Below are 13,719 nucleotides of genomic sequence, written 5' to 3'. Positions count from 1 at the left end.
AAGAAACAGAAAATATGAACAGACCAATCACAAGTAATGAAATTGAAACTGTGATTAAAAATCTTCCAACAAACAAAAGTCCAGGACCAGATGGCTTCACAGGTGAATTCTATCAAACATTTAGAGAAGAGCTAACACCTATCCTTCTCAAACTCTTCCAAAAAATTGCAAAGGAAGGAACACTCCCAAACTCATTCTATGAGGCCACCATCACCCTGATACCAAAACCAGACAAAGACACTACAAAAAAAGAAAATTACAGACCAATATCACTGATGAATATAGATGCAAAAATCCTCAACAAAATACTAGCAAACAGAATCCAACAACACATTAAAAGGATCATACACCACGATCAAGTGGGATTTATCCCAGGGATGCAAGGATTCTTCAATATACGCAAATCAATCAATGTGATACACCATATTAACAAATTGAAGAATAAAAACCATATGATCATCTCAATAGATGCAGAAAAAGCTTTTGACAAAATTCAACACCCATTTCTGATAAAAACTCTCCAGAAAGTGGGCAGAGAGGGAACCTACCTCAACATAATAAAGGTCATATATGACAAACCCACAGCAAACATCATTCTCAATGGTGAAAAACTGAAAGCATTTCCTCTAAGATCAGGAACGAGACAAGGATGTCCACTCTCACCACTATTATTCAACATAGTTCTGGAAGTCCTAGCCATGGCAATCAGAGAAGAAAAAGAAATAAAAGGAATACAAATTGGAAAAAAAGAAGTAAAACTGTCACTCTTTGCAGATGACATGATAGTATACATAGAGAATCCTAAAACTGCCACCAGAAAACTGCTAGAGCTAATTAATGAATATGGTAAAGTTGCAGGATACAAAATTAATGCACAGAAATCTCTTGCATTCCTATACACTAATGATGAAAAATCTGAAAGAGAAATTATGGAAACACTCCCATTTACCATTGCAACAAAAAGAATAAAATATCTAGGAATAAACCTACCTAGGGAGACAAAAGACCTGTATGCAGAAAACTATAAGACACTGATGAAAGAAATTAAAGATGATACCAACAGATGGAGAGATATACCATGTTCTTGGATTGGAAGAATCAACATTGTGAAAATGACTATACTACCCAAAGCAATCTACAGATTCAATGCAATCCCTATCAAATTACCAATGGCATTTTTTACAGAGCTAGAACAAATCATCTTAAAATTTGTATGGAGACACAAAAGACCCCGAATAGCCAAAGCAGTCTTGAGGGAAAAAAACGGAGCTGGAGGAATCAGACTCCCTGACTTCAGACTATACTACAAAGCTACAGTAATCAAGACAATATGGTACTGGCACAAAAACAGAAACATAGATCAACGGAACAAGATAGAAAGCCCAGAGATAAACCCACGCACCTATGGTCAACTAATCTATGACAAAGGAGGCAAAGATATACAGTGGAGAAAAGACAGTCTCTTCAATAAGTGTTGCTGGGAAAACTGGACAGTTACAATGTAAAAGAATGAAATTAGAATACTCCCTAACACCATACACAAAAATAAACTCAAAATGGATTAGAGACCTAAATGTAAGACTGGACACTATAAAACACTTAGAGGAAAACATAGGAAGAACACTCTTTGACATAAATCACAGCAAGATCTTTTTTGATCCACCTCCTAGAGTAATGGAAATAAAAACACAAATAAACAAATGGGACCTAATGAAACTTCAAAGCTTTTGCACACCAAAGGAAACCATATACAAGACGAAAAGACAACCCTCAGAATGGGTGAAAATATTTGCAAACGAATCAACGGACAAAGGATTAATCTCCAAAATATATAAACAGCTCATTCAGCTCAATATTAAAGAAACAAACAACCCAATCCAAAAATGGGCAGAAGACCTAAATAGACATTTCTCCAAAGAAGACATACAGACGGCCACGAAGCACATGAAAAGATGCTCAACATCACTAATTATTAGAGAAATGCAAATCAAAACTACAATGAGGTATCACCTCACACCAGTTAGAATGGGCATCATCAGAAAATCTACAAACAACAAATGCTGGAGGGGGTGTGGAGAAAAGGGAACCCTCTTGCACTGTTGGTGGGAATGTAAATTGATACAGCCACTATGGAGAACAATATGGAGGTTCCTTAAAAAACTAAAAATAGAATTACCATATGATCCAGCAATCCCACTACTGGGCATATACCCAGAGAAAACCGTAATTCAAAAAGACACATGCACCCGAATGTTCATTGCAGCACTATTTACAATAGCCAGGTCATGGAAGCAACCTAAATGTCCATCAACAGACGAATGGCTAAAGAAGATGTGGTACATATATACAATGGAGTATTACTCAGCCATAAAAAGGAACGAAATTGAGTCATTTGTTGAGACGTGGATGGATTTAGAGACTGTCATACAGAGTGAAGTAAGTCAGAAAGAAAAAAACAAATATCATATATGAACGCATATACATGGAACCTAGAAAATGGTACAGATGAGCCGGTTTGCAGGGCAGAAGTTGAGACACAGATGTAGAGAACAGACATATGGACACCAAGGGGGGAAAACTGCGGTGGGGTGGGGATGGTGGTGTGCTGAATTGGGTGATTGGGATTGACATGTATACATTGATGTGTATAAAATTGATGACTGGACTTCCCTGGTGGCGCAGTGGTTGAGAATCTGCCTGCTAATGCAGGGGACATGGGTTCGTGCCCTGGTCTGGGAAGATCCCACATGCTGCAGAGCAACTGGGCCCGTGAGCCACAATTACTGAGCCTGCGCGTCTGGAGCCTGTGCTCCGCAACAAGAGAGGCCGCGATAGTGAGAGGCCCGCGCACCGCGATGAAGAGTGGCCCCCGCTTGCCACAACTAGAGAAAGCCCTCGCACAGAAACGAAGACCCAACACAGCCATAAATAAATAAAAATAAAAATAAAAATTATAAAAAAATAAAAAAATAAAATTGATGACTAATAAGAACCTGCAGTATAAAAAAACAAACAAACAAAACAACTAATACTAAACTTTCATTGGGTTATTTGTATGGAAATATGTTAATATAAATGTTTCAGACATTACATGAAATTTCTAAAAATCTTATATGTTCTGGTATAATGTTATAAGTCATAATCCTAGTTATTACTTTAAAATGTATATCTCAGAAATAACTAATCTTCTTGTCAACTGCATTATTATGAACTTTCATCAAATCTGTAACCGTGGTCATTTTTAAGTCTTTTGTCATTTACAGACAGTTCTGGGTGTACTCTGATGCTTTTGCAAATATGTTCCTATAAAAGGGTTTCATCTTCAAGAAATTCATGGAAAAGACTCTGACAAGTACAGGTTTCTGGTAACTGACTGTACTGCTGAACTGAATGAATAAGCATTTTCAGAACTCTAATGAAAAACTGATGAACTCATAAAATTGCTAACAAAAGATCACGATGAAAAAAAAATTAATTACATGGGACTGAGTGAACTGATGAGGATGAGTATAATTTTTGTGACTTTCTGTTTGAATTAAAAAAAAAAAATCCCACAAGGACTCAGAGGCAAAGAATATACAAATCAATTTTTACTGCAAAGTAAAGGAGCTGTTACAGTGGAGGATTACTGGACTGAATGTCAATATTATGACATAGTATGAGTGTGTTTCATGTTTGGTAATTGCAATCATTGTTGCTTTTGTTGTGGTCATCCCTGTACAATGCTTGGTGTCAGTCTATTTATCTCTTGTAAAAATAAAATACAGTGTGTGTGTGTGTGTGTGTGTGTGTGTGAAAAAAAAAAGTTACAGTAAAGAATATCCTCTAAGAATAGGAGTTAAAGCTGTTTGGCTTCCCTTGGTACCACCAACTCATAGAAGATCTTAGCTGTAAACAAGTAGATCTTAGTTGTAAACAAGTTGTATAATGATGCAATCTCTGACATAATTAAAACTGGGTAAACCATAATAGGTGTGTTCCTTGAGTAGTTTGCCAAGTATTTGTCCAGGTCTATTATAGCTACTGAGCAAATGGGTTGGCATGAATAGTTATGTCCTTAATGTGTACATCATTAAGAGGTCGATATGTCTTCTCATTTACTGGTAACTTCTCCAGTTCATCTAGAGTCTCCAGACCATCTATTACCCTGAAAGAGAAACAATATAATGTTGGAAAATATCCTGAGATGGAAACATAATATCCAAATACCTATAGCAATTACAGTCTCTCACCATGTCTCATAGTTCTTTGAATTCTCCAGTTGAGTGTACAATAAAATATCGCTTTGATTTCCTGCCATAGGTAGGGGCCAAAATTCAGAAACAAAAATTCATTTTTATGCCTTTAGACAACAATAGCAATGGGCAGGAATATTCCCACCAAAGTATCTAAACATTGCATTCGGCCTCATTCACATGGAATAGCTACAAATGGGGCCAATATAACCAGTCATAAGGTTTTCTTTGTTATAGGAAAAACCTGGAGAAAGCATGTAAGGATGACACTAGTATTATCAGTACTGCCCTACACTGAAGGTCTTGAAGTGGGTGGCCTCTTTGCACTTTATTGTTTAAATACGGTGTTTTTATTTTTTGCTTCTGGACAACAAAAAACAATATTCAGAATAGGAGAAGAGAAGATCAACAGTTAAGCCCACTTCCAGCAAGCCCACTTCATGTTTCTATCAAGAAAAAATATATATATATTGAGAGCTATCCTTCTAATATGTTCTAGAAAGTTAGTCTAAAACATTTGCTAAGAAAAAGTGGCTTTTTAGATTATACTTCCTAGTGCAATTCAAATCAATTCCTAAGACATACTATGTACTTAAAAAAAGATAAGATTTCCATTTTGTTTTACATTTCCACTAAAGTGATACTATAACCAAACCTTTGGATTTTACACCCAAATGTAGGACAATTAAGGTCTTGAAATTATAAGTTTTAAATGCTTTCCCATGGGAAGGAAATCTAAAAAAGAGGGGATATAAGTATATGTATCATTGATTCATTTTGCTGTACAGTAGAAACTAACACAATATTGTAAAGCAACTATACTCCACTAAAAACTAACTAACTAACTAAATAAATAAAGGCTTTCCCACCTTCTGGGTCAGTAAGAGAAAAAGAGGGTACAAGAAACAGATCTCAGGCAAAAAAGGGCATGTAGAACTGAGGCAAGTAAGCCTAGTTAAGTATCTGGGACATGGGCCCCTTTGAGAACCAGTGGAAAGCTATGTACCCTTTTTCTCAGAAAAATGTATGTGCATATATACAAAACAATTTCAAGGAGGTACTGGACCAAAGATTAAGAATCCTTATTCTAAACTCTACAGTTTTTTTACCAATCCAGTAAGATAAGTCCTGGTAATTACTAATCAATAATTCTGAATGGTGGGTTAAGGGAGAAAAGAAAAAAAAGGGAGTCTGGTGCTCGCTTCGGCAGCACGTATACTAAAATTGGAATGATACAGAGAAGGTTAGCGTGGCCCCTGAGCAACGAAGACACGCCAATTAGTGAAGCCTGTGGAAGTTTTAAAACTATAAAAGATTAGGGCCTAAAGGCTATAATATAACTACTAAAGGCTATAATATTCCTTTTCATTGATTATTATTAATCTATAAATTAGACCTGTATATGGAATAGAAAAGAAAAGTTGTAGACTCTTCTATTTTTAATTAACCTAGCTTGGCATTCAAAGTGTTAAATAAAACAAACTCTAAAACTGTGCCTTGGTTTATTAAGCATAGTAAATATTTGTTGACAAACTGACTTTCTGTTGATTTATAAAAGCAATTCCCAGGTAGAGTGCTTGTAATGGATATTATTGCAGAGACTGCTAAACACTCCCTAGGATCCAATCTCCCCTTCTTCTTATTCACAGAGGCCTGGTTTTATTGCGAGTGGCAATACGTCTGGCTAAGAAACACTGCCTACCCTCCCTTGTAGGTAAGTTCTGGGCTTTCCAGGAAAGCTCTTGAGAAAGGGGCTGACTCAGCTGGCCAGCACCTTTGCACTTCCTCCTTCTTCCTGACTGGAGTACAACTGTTCCGACTGGGGCTGTGCTGCCCAAGTTATGGCCATGAAGTGAGCTTCAGAATGACAGCTAAAGACGGTTGAGAAGACAGACAGAGGCACCTGGAACACCGGTGATATAACAGAACCACCATCCCAGTCCATCTTGTTTAAGCAACTGTTTTTCAGATGTGTTAGTTGATGCAAGATGCTATTCTTAATGAAAACAGATACATACTGTTAACTTGCATAATGATCCTGAAAAAATAGTACTGGCCCTTCTTTTACAAAATAAGAAAACTGAGGCTCAGAGAGGTTGTAGGTTTCCCAAGGTCACAGGGCTGTTACGTGGTGGACTTAAATTTCAGGTACGTTTAGCTCTCATACTGCTCTTTGAGTATTAGTTATGCTATGATCACAGCCACTCATATGCATCCTTTGCATTGAAATTCCAAAGAAAACCATAACCAGAATACTCACTTTCCAAATACTGTGTATTTCATGTCCAGATGTGGCTGCTTCCCATAGGTGATGAAGAACTGTGATCCATTGGTGTTTGGGCCATTATTAGCCATAGATACAACACCTCTAACGCTGTGCTGAAAAAGAAAGACCAAAGTATTAACTGTTTTTACATAAGTATTCCAAATAAAGGACTGAAACAAGACGTGCACTCTACCTTCCCAGTATTTAAGGGATCAAGAAAACATGTAATCAGCTTCCAGCAGGGCTAATCCAAATGTTCAGTTTCTGTATTATCTGTACCTCTGGAAACTTGTATTTAAGTTGTTATATATCAAATCATATTCCCCAATTAATTTCATCTTTGGAGAAGCAGAGCCACAAACACTTTTGGCAATACCAATGTATAATAGAAATAATCCTTACATTTATATTAAGGAACAGTGTGCTGGCATGAAATGATCAGGCAGACAACAAAACCAAAATCCCCATAATCTCTTCACATATACACTGGACTCTGGCTAGTTTCTTTATCTGTAAAACAAGGGAGGTTGGACTAATTCAGGGGTTTATTCATAATTCAAATGCTCACAAGGGTTACCAGATAATAAATTGATAATTGGGCAGAATGTAAACATTAGGGAATGGTGGAGCCTGGCAAAAGGAATAGTGTAGCTCTTGCCTCATGACGTTTACAATTTTTTTAAACCAATGGCCATAGAGAATGCATCTGTGGGTCTTCCATCCATGGGCAGTCAGTTTATAACCCCAGGACTGGATGATCTAAGGAAGGCCTTGTCTAGCTCTCATATTCATGATACTATTTGCTATACAAGGGACTGTGTACAGGAATTAAAAGGACTTTACTGATAAGATTGAAGACAGACAGAACTGTCTTACAGGGAGATGCCCAAATATAAAATACACTATAAGTAACTCCAATGATTACTCTATCTTTAGCTATTCATCAGGCGACACTAATGAGACAAGCTACAGAGATGCAGCTTCATAGAGATATTAATGCTTTACTGTTCCCTAAAAGGTGACTACTAATAACATATGTAGTGTTTGATACATACATAAGAATATATGTACCACTTACAACTTAATAAAATAAGCACCCATTAACCTATTTCCAAGTTTTAAGAATTAAAATTTACCAAACTGTTGCATATGCCTATGTGCTCCTCTCAGCTATTACTTCAGCCTCTCCAAGAGGTAACCTGTGTTCTGATATCTTTACATTCAATACATGCCTATACAATATATTGTTTCCTTTTGCTTGTTTCTGAGCTCTATAAAATAGTATCATACTATTTGTAGTCTTCTGGGAAATGATTTCTACACTTAACATTATGTTTCTAAGATTCATACATGTATACATAGCTGTAGTTCTGATTTCTTTCACTGTATAACATTTTACTTCTGAATATACTACAATTTGTCCATTCAAAGATCAACAGACATTGTTTCTAGACTTTTGTTATTACCAATAGTACTCTAGGAACACTCTTGTACATGCTTCCTAGTGCACATGTACATGAATTTCTCTAGGGTAAACATGTGGGAATGGAATTTCTGGGTTAGAGTACGTGAATATTCAATACGCATCCTCAAGTCTGGTATATAAGAAAATAGTTCTTAACCTTGTCTGTCTAGGAATCACCAGGGAACCTTAAAATACAACCGAGGTCCTAATCAGTTCTACTGACTTTTTCTCTAGACTTAGGGAGGTAAGGCCCTAATCTTTTACAGTTTTAAAACTTCCACAGGTGAATCTGTAACAGCAAAGTTTGAAAACCACTGGCATAGGATGACAGATTACTACCAAGGAAGCAGTCATTCATTAATGCCTAAAAAATCATTTCATTTCCAATTCAGAAAAAGGATGACTTTTTAAACAATCTATCACCTCCTAACCCCAACTCTGTAACAATATTTCTTCATGATAGAAAAGCAAAAGGATAAATTACTCCTAGGCACCATCCAGAGATAAACACTGCAACGAATATTTTTCAGAAGTTTTGCTGAGTATATTTTACTATAACTGAAAAATAACATACAAAATTACATATTCTGATTGAGGAGAACTGATGTCTTTTTTTCTAATTATAAACTTATCATTCTATGCAGATACAAGTTTGAAAGGCCACACAATAAATTGTTAACTCATGTCATCTCTGGGGAATGGAACTGATTTTTTTAAAAATTGGCATGTACTAGTTTTTTAATTTTTAGAAAGTTTGAAAAATACAAAAAAAAAGGAAGTATAAATATCTAATTTTACTATGATGAAGATTTATTTATATGCACTTCTCTTTGACCTAGTTGAGATCTACCACAGACATTAAGTTAATACAGGATTCAAACATCTCAGAGAAGATGGTAAAAGTTGGAGATTGGTAATAGGCAATATTGCAAGCAGGAGGTCTGATAGTCTCTCCTCTCCACTCTCAAAAAAAAATGCCAATGAGGGACTTCCCCGGCGTTCCAGTGAAGACGCCGCCTTCTAATGCGGGAGGTGAGGGTTCGAACCCTGGTTGGGGAACTAAGGTCCTGCATGCCACAAGGTGCAGCCAAAAATTAAAAAAAAAAGGTCAATGATTCATGTCATTCATGTCATTCAACATGAATTTTATAGTGAGGCATTAAGCCCCTTAGGTACATTGCTGATTAAACATTTCAGATTGGACCCAAAGATGAGCTCACTTAATGTCAAGATTCATGTGATGGTGAGATTCCAGTATATATTAGGCTAGAACTGCTACTTATATTTTCTCCCTGACATCACTTATCAAGTGTGCAAAAACTACAAAAAAGTATCTTTACTAATTATTTTAACCTGTATTATTACAACATATGTATCAAAGTTTCCAAGTATAAACGCAGCATGAAAAAAAAGATTTTGAAGTATTTTGGATTTACCTTAAGATATTCACTGTATTCATCTTCAAATTTCTTGCCCCAGATACTGCTACCTCCTCTTCCAGTACCTACATTACAAGATGAACAAATGAAAAAAAGTATTTAATTAAAGTTGAAAAAGGGTTCATTTTCTAAACATAAGGGCTAGTTTATATAGCATAACCCTTTAAATACAAATAAAATTTGGTATGTCCTCTCTTACTTACCAAAATTGAACTTTAAAAACCATAAAAATAAAATATCTCTACAAAAACCAAAAACCGTCCTTATCAATATTGTTCATATTTTAGGGCTTGGTGCTAGTAGCTTCTGCTTAAAAATTTCTCGCTAAGTTAAGTTATAAAAACCCCACATGCTTTTATTTTTCTATTCTTTGTCTAGTCTCTTCTTCACACTACATACCCTAGGTATATACCCTAGGTATTACTGGAATAACTTACCTGTCGGATCTCCTGTTTGAACCATGAAACCCTTGATATTTCTATGAAATATACAGCCATTGTAGTAATTACTGGCACAAAGAGCCAAGAAATTCTGAAGAGAATAAAAACAATGATTGAGAAATGATGTAGCAGAAGATAAGAACCATTTAAGATTTAAGAATATTTAAGATAAAGAACCAACTGTAGGGACTTCCCTGGTGGCGCAGTGGTTAAGAATCTGCCTGCCAATGCAGGGGACATAGGTTCGAGCCCTGGTCCAGGATTATCCTACATGCCGCGGAGCAACTAAGCCTGTGTGCCACAACTACTGAGCCTGCGCCCTGGAGCCCGCACGCCTAGAGACCATGCTCCACAACAAGAGAAGCCACTGCAATGAGAAGCCCACTCACCACAACTAGAGAAAGCCTGCGCACATTAACAAAGACCAAACACAGCCAAAAAAAAAAAAAAAAAAAGCCAATTGTATTTACTGAAAACACTACAACAACCTATTTAAATGATATCTTTTAGGCATTACTTTGGATAATGTCACTGCCTAAAACTCTTCAATAGCTTCCTTCTGTTCTTGAAATAAAATGCAAAATCCTCAGGAGAGCCTAGCAAGCCCTGCATGACCTAGCCTACTTCTACATCTCATAATGATAATAACCCCTTCCCTGCTGCTTACTGTGTTAACCCCATCAGGCTTCTGAAAATTCATCCAAAAAACACAGGCTTTCCCACCTTAAGGCCCTTGTACCTGCTATTTCTATACCTGGAATGTTCTTTTTATAAGTTCTTCCAGAGAGATGCCTTCATGACCCTTCACACTCAGTTTTTAAAATATCACTTTCTTGGCTAGGCTTGCCCTCACCTTCTTTTAAATAAATCCTTTCCCATTATTCTCTATCTCAAAACTTTATTTCCTTCAGAGCGTTATTACCCTCTAGAATTACTTTTTTTCTAGAATGAATCTGCCCCCTTGCCTATCTTCCTGGGTAGAATACTAGCTCCACAATAGCAAGGAATGTCTCTTGTTCATCACTGTAGTTCTAGTTACTGGCAAGATAGCCTTCCATAAATAAATTACTTAATGAATGAATATATATAGCTGACTCTTTTTCCTTCTTGTGTCTCTCTCTTTTTTTTTTTGGCTGAGCAATGAAGCTTGCAGGATCTTAGTTCCCCGACCAGGGACTGAACCTGGGCCGTGGCAGTGAAAGCACCAAGTCCTAACCACTGGACCACCAGGGAACTCCCTCTTTTTCCCTTGTTTAAATGACAAGGATAGAACCTTGTCATTTAAACAAGTGAAATAATGTATGGAACAGTTCTCTTACCTAATATCTAATGATTATTTACATTTCTTGAGGAAAATGAGCCAAAAGAAAAAGATAACAGCCACTCTATGGTTAGAGAAAAATTCTCTACCCTTTCTTTGATCCACCTTTGACATCAGAAAAAGAAGTGTAAATTAGACCAGAAATTATCATTGCAGGTTTTTCTTGACAATAGTTTTATAGAAACTTGTTTTTTGGATGTTGTTTAAGTTAGATGACTCAATTTCAAAGTGGTTATCCTGTTGCATTAACTCATCTTTTATACATACATTATGGTACTCACTTCACAAGTTCTGGGTGTCCTCTCACAGAAGACTTCTATTTTAATATCACCTACATCTGTATGCAGTGTCACCGACTAAAAAGGAGAGAAAATGTGAGAACAAATGAGATTTCTTCAGGTGACTTTGTGCACTGTATCATTTCCCTAACTAGATATTAAAGATGACTATCTGAATAAAAACAGAAAGGAACACCATTTCAGAGATGATCCACCCACACAGTAACTCTGAAAGATAAGTTGTATTTCTTCAAAATTTATTTCAGCAGTAGAAAAAAAATTCCAGAGGAGAAATATAAATGTTAAGTTAAAATGATATCTATGATAAAATATTTGGGAGCAAATATTGTGATGGAAATAATCATTTTAAGCTTGAATTTTTCATCAATAAAAACAGTTTTTTTTTTTTTAAACATCTTTATTGAAGTATAATTGCCTTACAATGGTGTGTTAGCTTCTGCTTTATAACAAAGTGAATCAGTTATACATATACAATATGTTCCCATTTCTCTTCCCTCTTGCATTAAAAACAGTTTTTATGTTAGTATTACTGACTTAAATGGCAATTCACTAAGTCATTAATATATATTGAAAAATAGTAAGAAAATGACTTTTACATAGTTTCCACCATTTCCCTTATGTAATTTAATGGCGAGAGACTTAAAAAACAATTTCTTTCTCCACTAAAGACAACAGACATAAAAAGCGTCAGTGTTTTCAGATCGTAAATGTGCAGAGGTAACCAGAGTACTTCTTCTTGCTTGCTTTTTGTTTAATCTGTTGTTTTGATAGCTAGAATGTTCCTTTTGTTACCCCATTCCAGAGACGGTGGAAAACTTCTGAGGCTTCCTTTTTAAATTCTCTTCTTACAATAGTATCTAGCAGTCAGAGCATGACCAGGTTGAAGACAGAGGGCAGGAGGAGGTGTGTGTGTGTGTGTGTGTGTGTGTGTGTGTGTGTGTGTGTGTGTTGGGGAAGGGGCATGTGCTGTCTTTCTGTCTCAGGCTCTAGTTGTCCACCTTAGATCAAGAGCAAAAGGATCCAATTAAAATGATCACAGCTGGCTATGCTCTTCTGACCCTGCAACACCACCTTTCCATCTCTATCCATCTTGTATCAATCTTTTTCCATAAAAGGTAAATTCTGTGTGTTTTAAGTGAAAAACATAAAGAATCTGAAATCGCTTTACACTGTATGCTTCTACAGATTATCATTGCTCTGTTTTGTCACTGAAATTTCCATGCAGTTTTATTTCCCTTGACTGAGTTTCTAAAAATTACTTATAATGAAAGACATTCATAAGAATTCTGTAAAAATTTACCATTTTTCTTCTTGATGCTTTCAGGAAGTACTGTTACTTTCTCAGTTTACTGAGAGAAGTTCAAAAACGGGCCTCTATTTCCAAAAGAAAAAAGAATTAAATTCATTTCCCTCTCTTAACTCATACTTGCTCATTTTACCGCATATTTAAGAGAAAAAGTCTCCATGAGCACCCATCCTGCCCCAAGTAATAAAAAACCGGTTATGGAAGCGATCAGGCGATACTACTCGTCTCAAGCCCCTCAACTCCTACTTCCACTCTTCACGGGCCGGGTACATTCCCGCCTTGGGGTCTAGGCACTGGGTGTTCCCCTTGCTTGGAACACGTACACTCAGACATCTGTACGGCTATTTTCCTCATCTCCAAGTCTCTTCTCAAAAGTCTGGTCTGGACCTGATAACTCTATTTAAACCTGCCTTAACGATTTCCTTTTCCATAGCAGTTGGCACTAATATACTCTATGCTTTACTAATTGTCTTATTTCAACAACACCCTCCCCGTACAGAATACTCACTGGAAGCAGCCCAAGAACTAACATACACAGCGCTCTGCGAGCATTTGAGTTAAGTGAATGAAAGAATAACTGACGTTACCCCATACTTACTTAACCACTTCGATTAGCACAGCGGTTGTTAAAAGAGCAAAGGTGCAATCGCAGTTGCCCGATTCGAAGTTAGTTTCTTCAGGCCACCGGAAGTCGAGCAAGGGACCCATTAGAAAGAACGCCCCTCACCTGCTCGCCTCCTCCCTCCCCCCCGTCTCAAACCAAAACGACTAGAACTAGGGAGACACTAATTTCTCCCCACCAGGAACACTTTTGACTATGAAAGGGTCATAATTATCTTTTAATAATTACACTAGGACAAGAAGCGTAACTCTGGTCAACCTCTAGAAGCGCCTTGAGCTCAGACGCAAAATCAGCAGGACGACCTCCGGCAGACTCCCCCGCCCCGC

General features: G+C 36.8%; 1 protein-coding gene and 1 non-coding gene across 4 annotated transcripts; one reads left to right on the top strand and one right to left on the bottom strand.

Moving 5' to 3' along the window:
* Positions 1–3,569: 3,569 nt before the first annotated feature.
* Positions 3,570–13,716, bottom strand: PPIL3 (peptidylprolyl isomerase like 3). Of its 3 annotated transcripts, none has more exons than XM_059928480.1 (7): positions 13,652–13,716; positions 12,766–12,839; positions 11,448–11,522; positions 9,843–9,936; positions 9,403–9,470; positions 6,496–6,614; positions 3,570–4,147 (listed from the first exon to the last, which is right to left on the bottom strand). In XM_059928480.1, exons 2-7 carry the CDS (start codon positions 12,766–12,768, stop codon positions 4,021–4,023), a joined length of 486 nt encoding a protein of 161 aa, XP_059784463.1. In that variant the 5' UTR covers positions 12,769–12,839; positions 13,652–13,716; the 3' UTR covers positions 3,570–4,020. The 3 variants fall into 3 exon arrangements, with proteins under 3 accessions (XP_059784463.1, XP_059784461.1, XP_059784462.1); XM_059928478.1 differs by having other exon boundaries at positions 13,370–13,715; XM_059928479.1 differs by having other exon boundaries at positions 13,622–13,710.
* Positions 5,430–5,536, top strand: LOC132369449 (U6 spliceosomal RNA). Its single transcript, XR_009504423.1, has one exon. It is a non-coding gene; the product is annotated as a U6 spliceosomal RNA (small nuclear RNA).
* Positions 13,717–13,719: the final 3 nt, after the last annotated feature.

The sequence above is a fragment of the Balaenoptera ricei genome, chromosome 7 (genome assembly GCF_028023285.1).
Source record: "Balaenoptera ricei isolate mBalRic1 chromosome 7, mBalRic1.hap2, whole genome shotgun sequence".
In the NCBI taxonomy this organism is placed as follows: Eukaryota; Metazoa; Chordata; class Mammalia; order Artiodactyla; family Balaenopteridae; genus Balaenoptera; species Balaenoptera ricei.
This window is presented reverse-complemented; position numbering and strand designations above follow the sequence as displayed.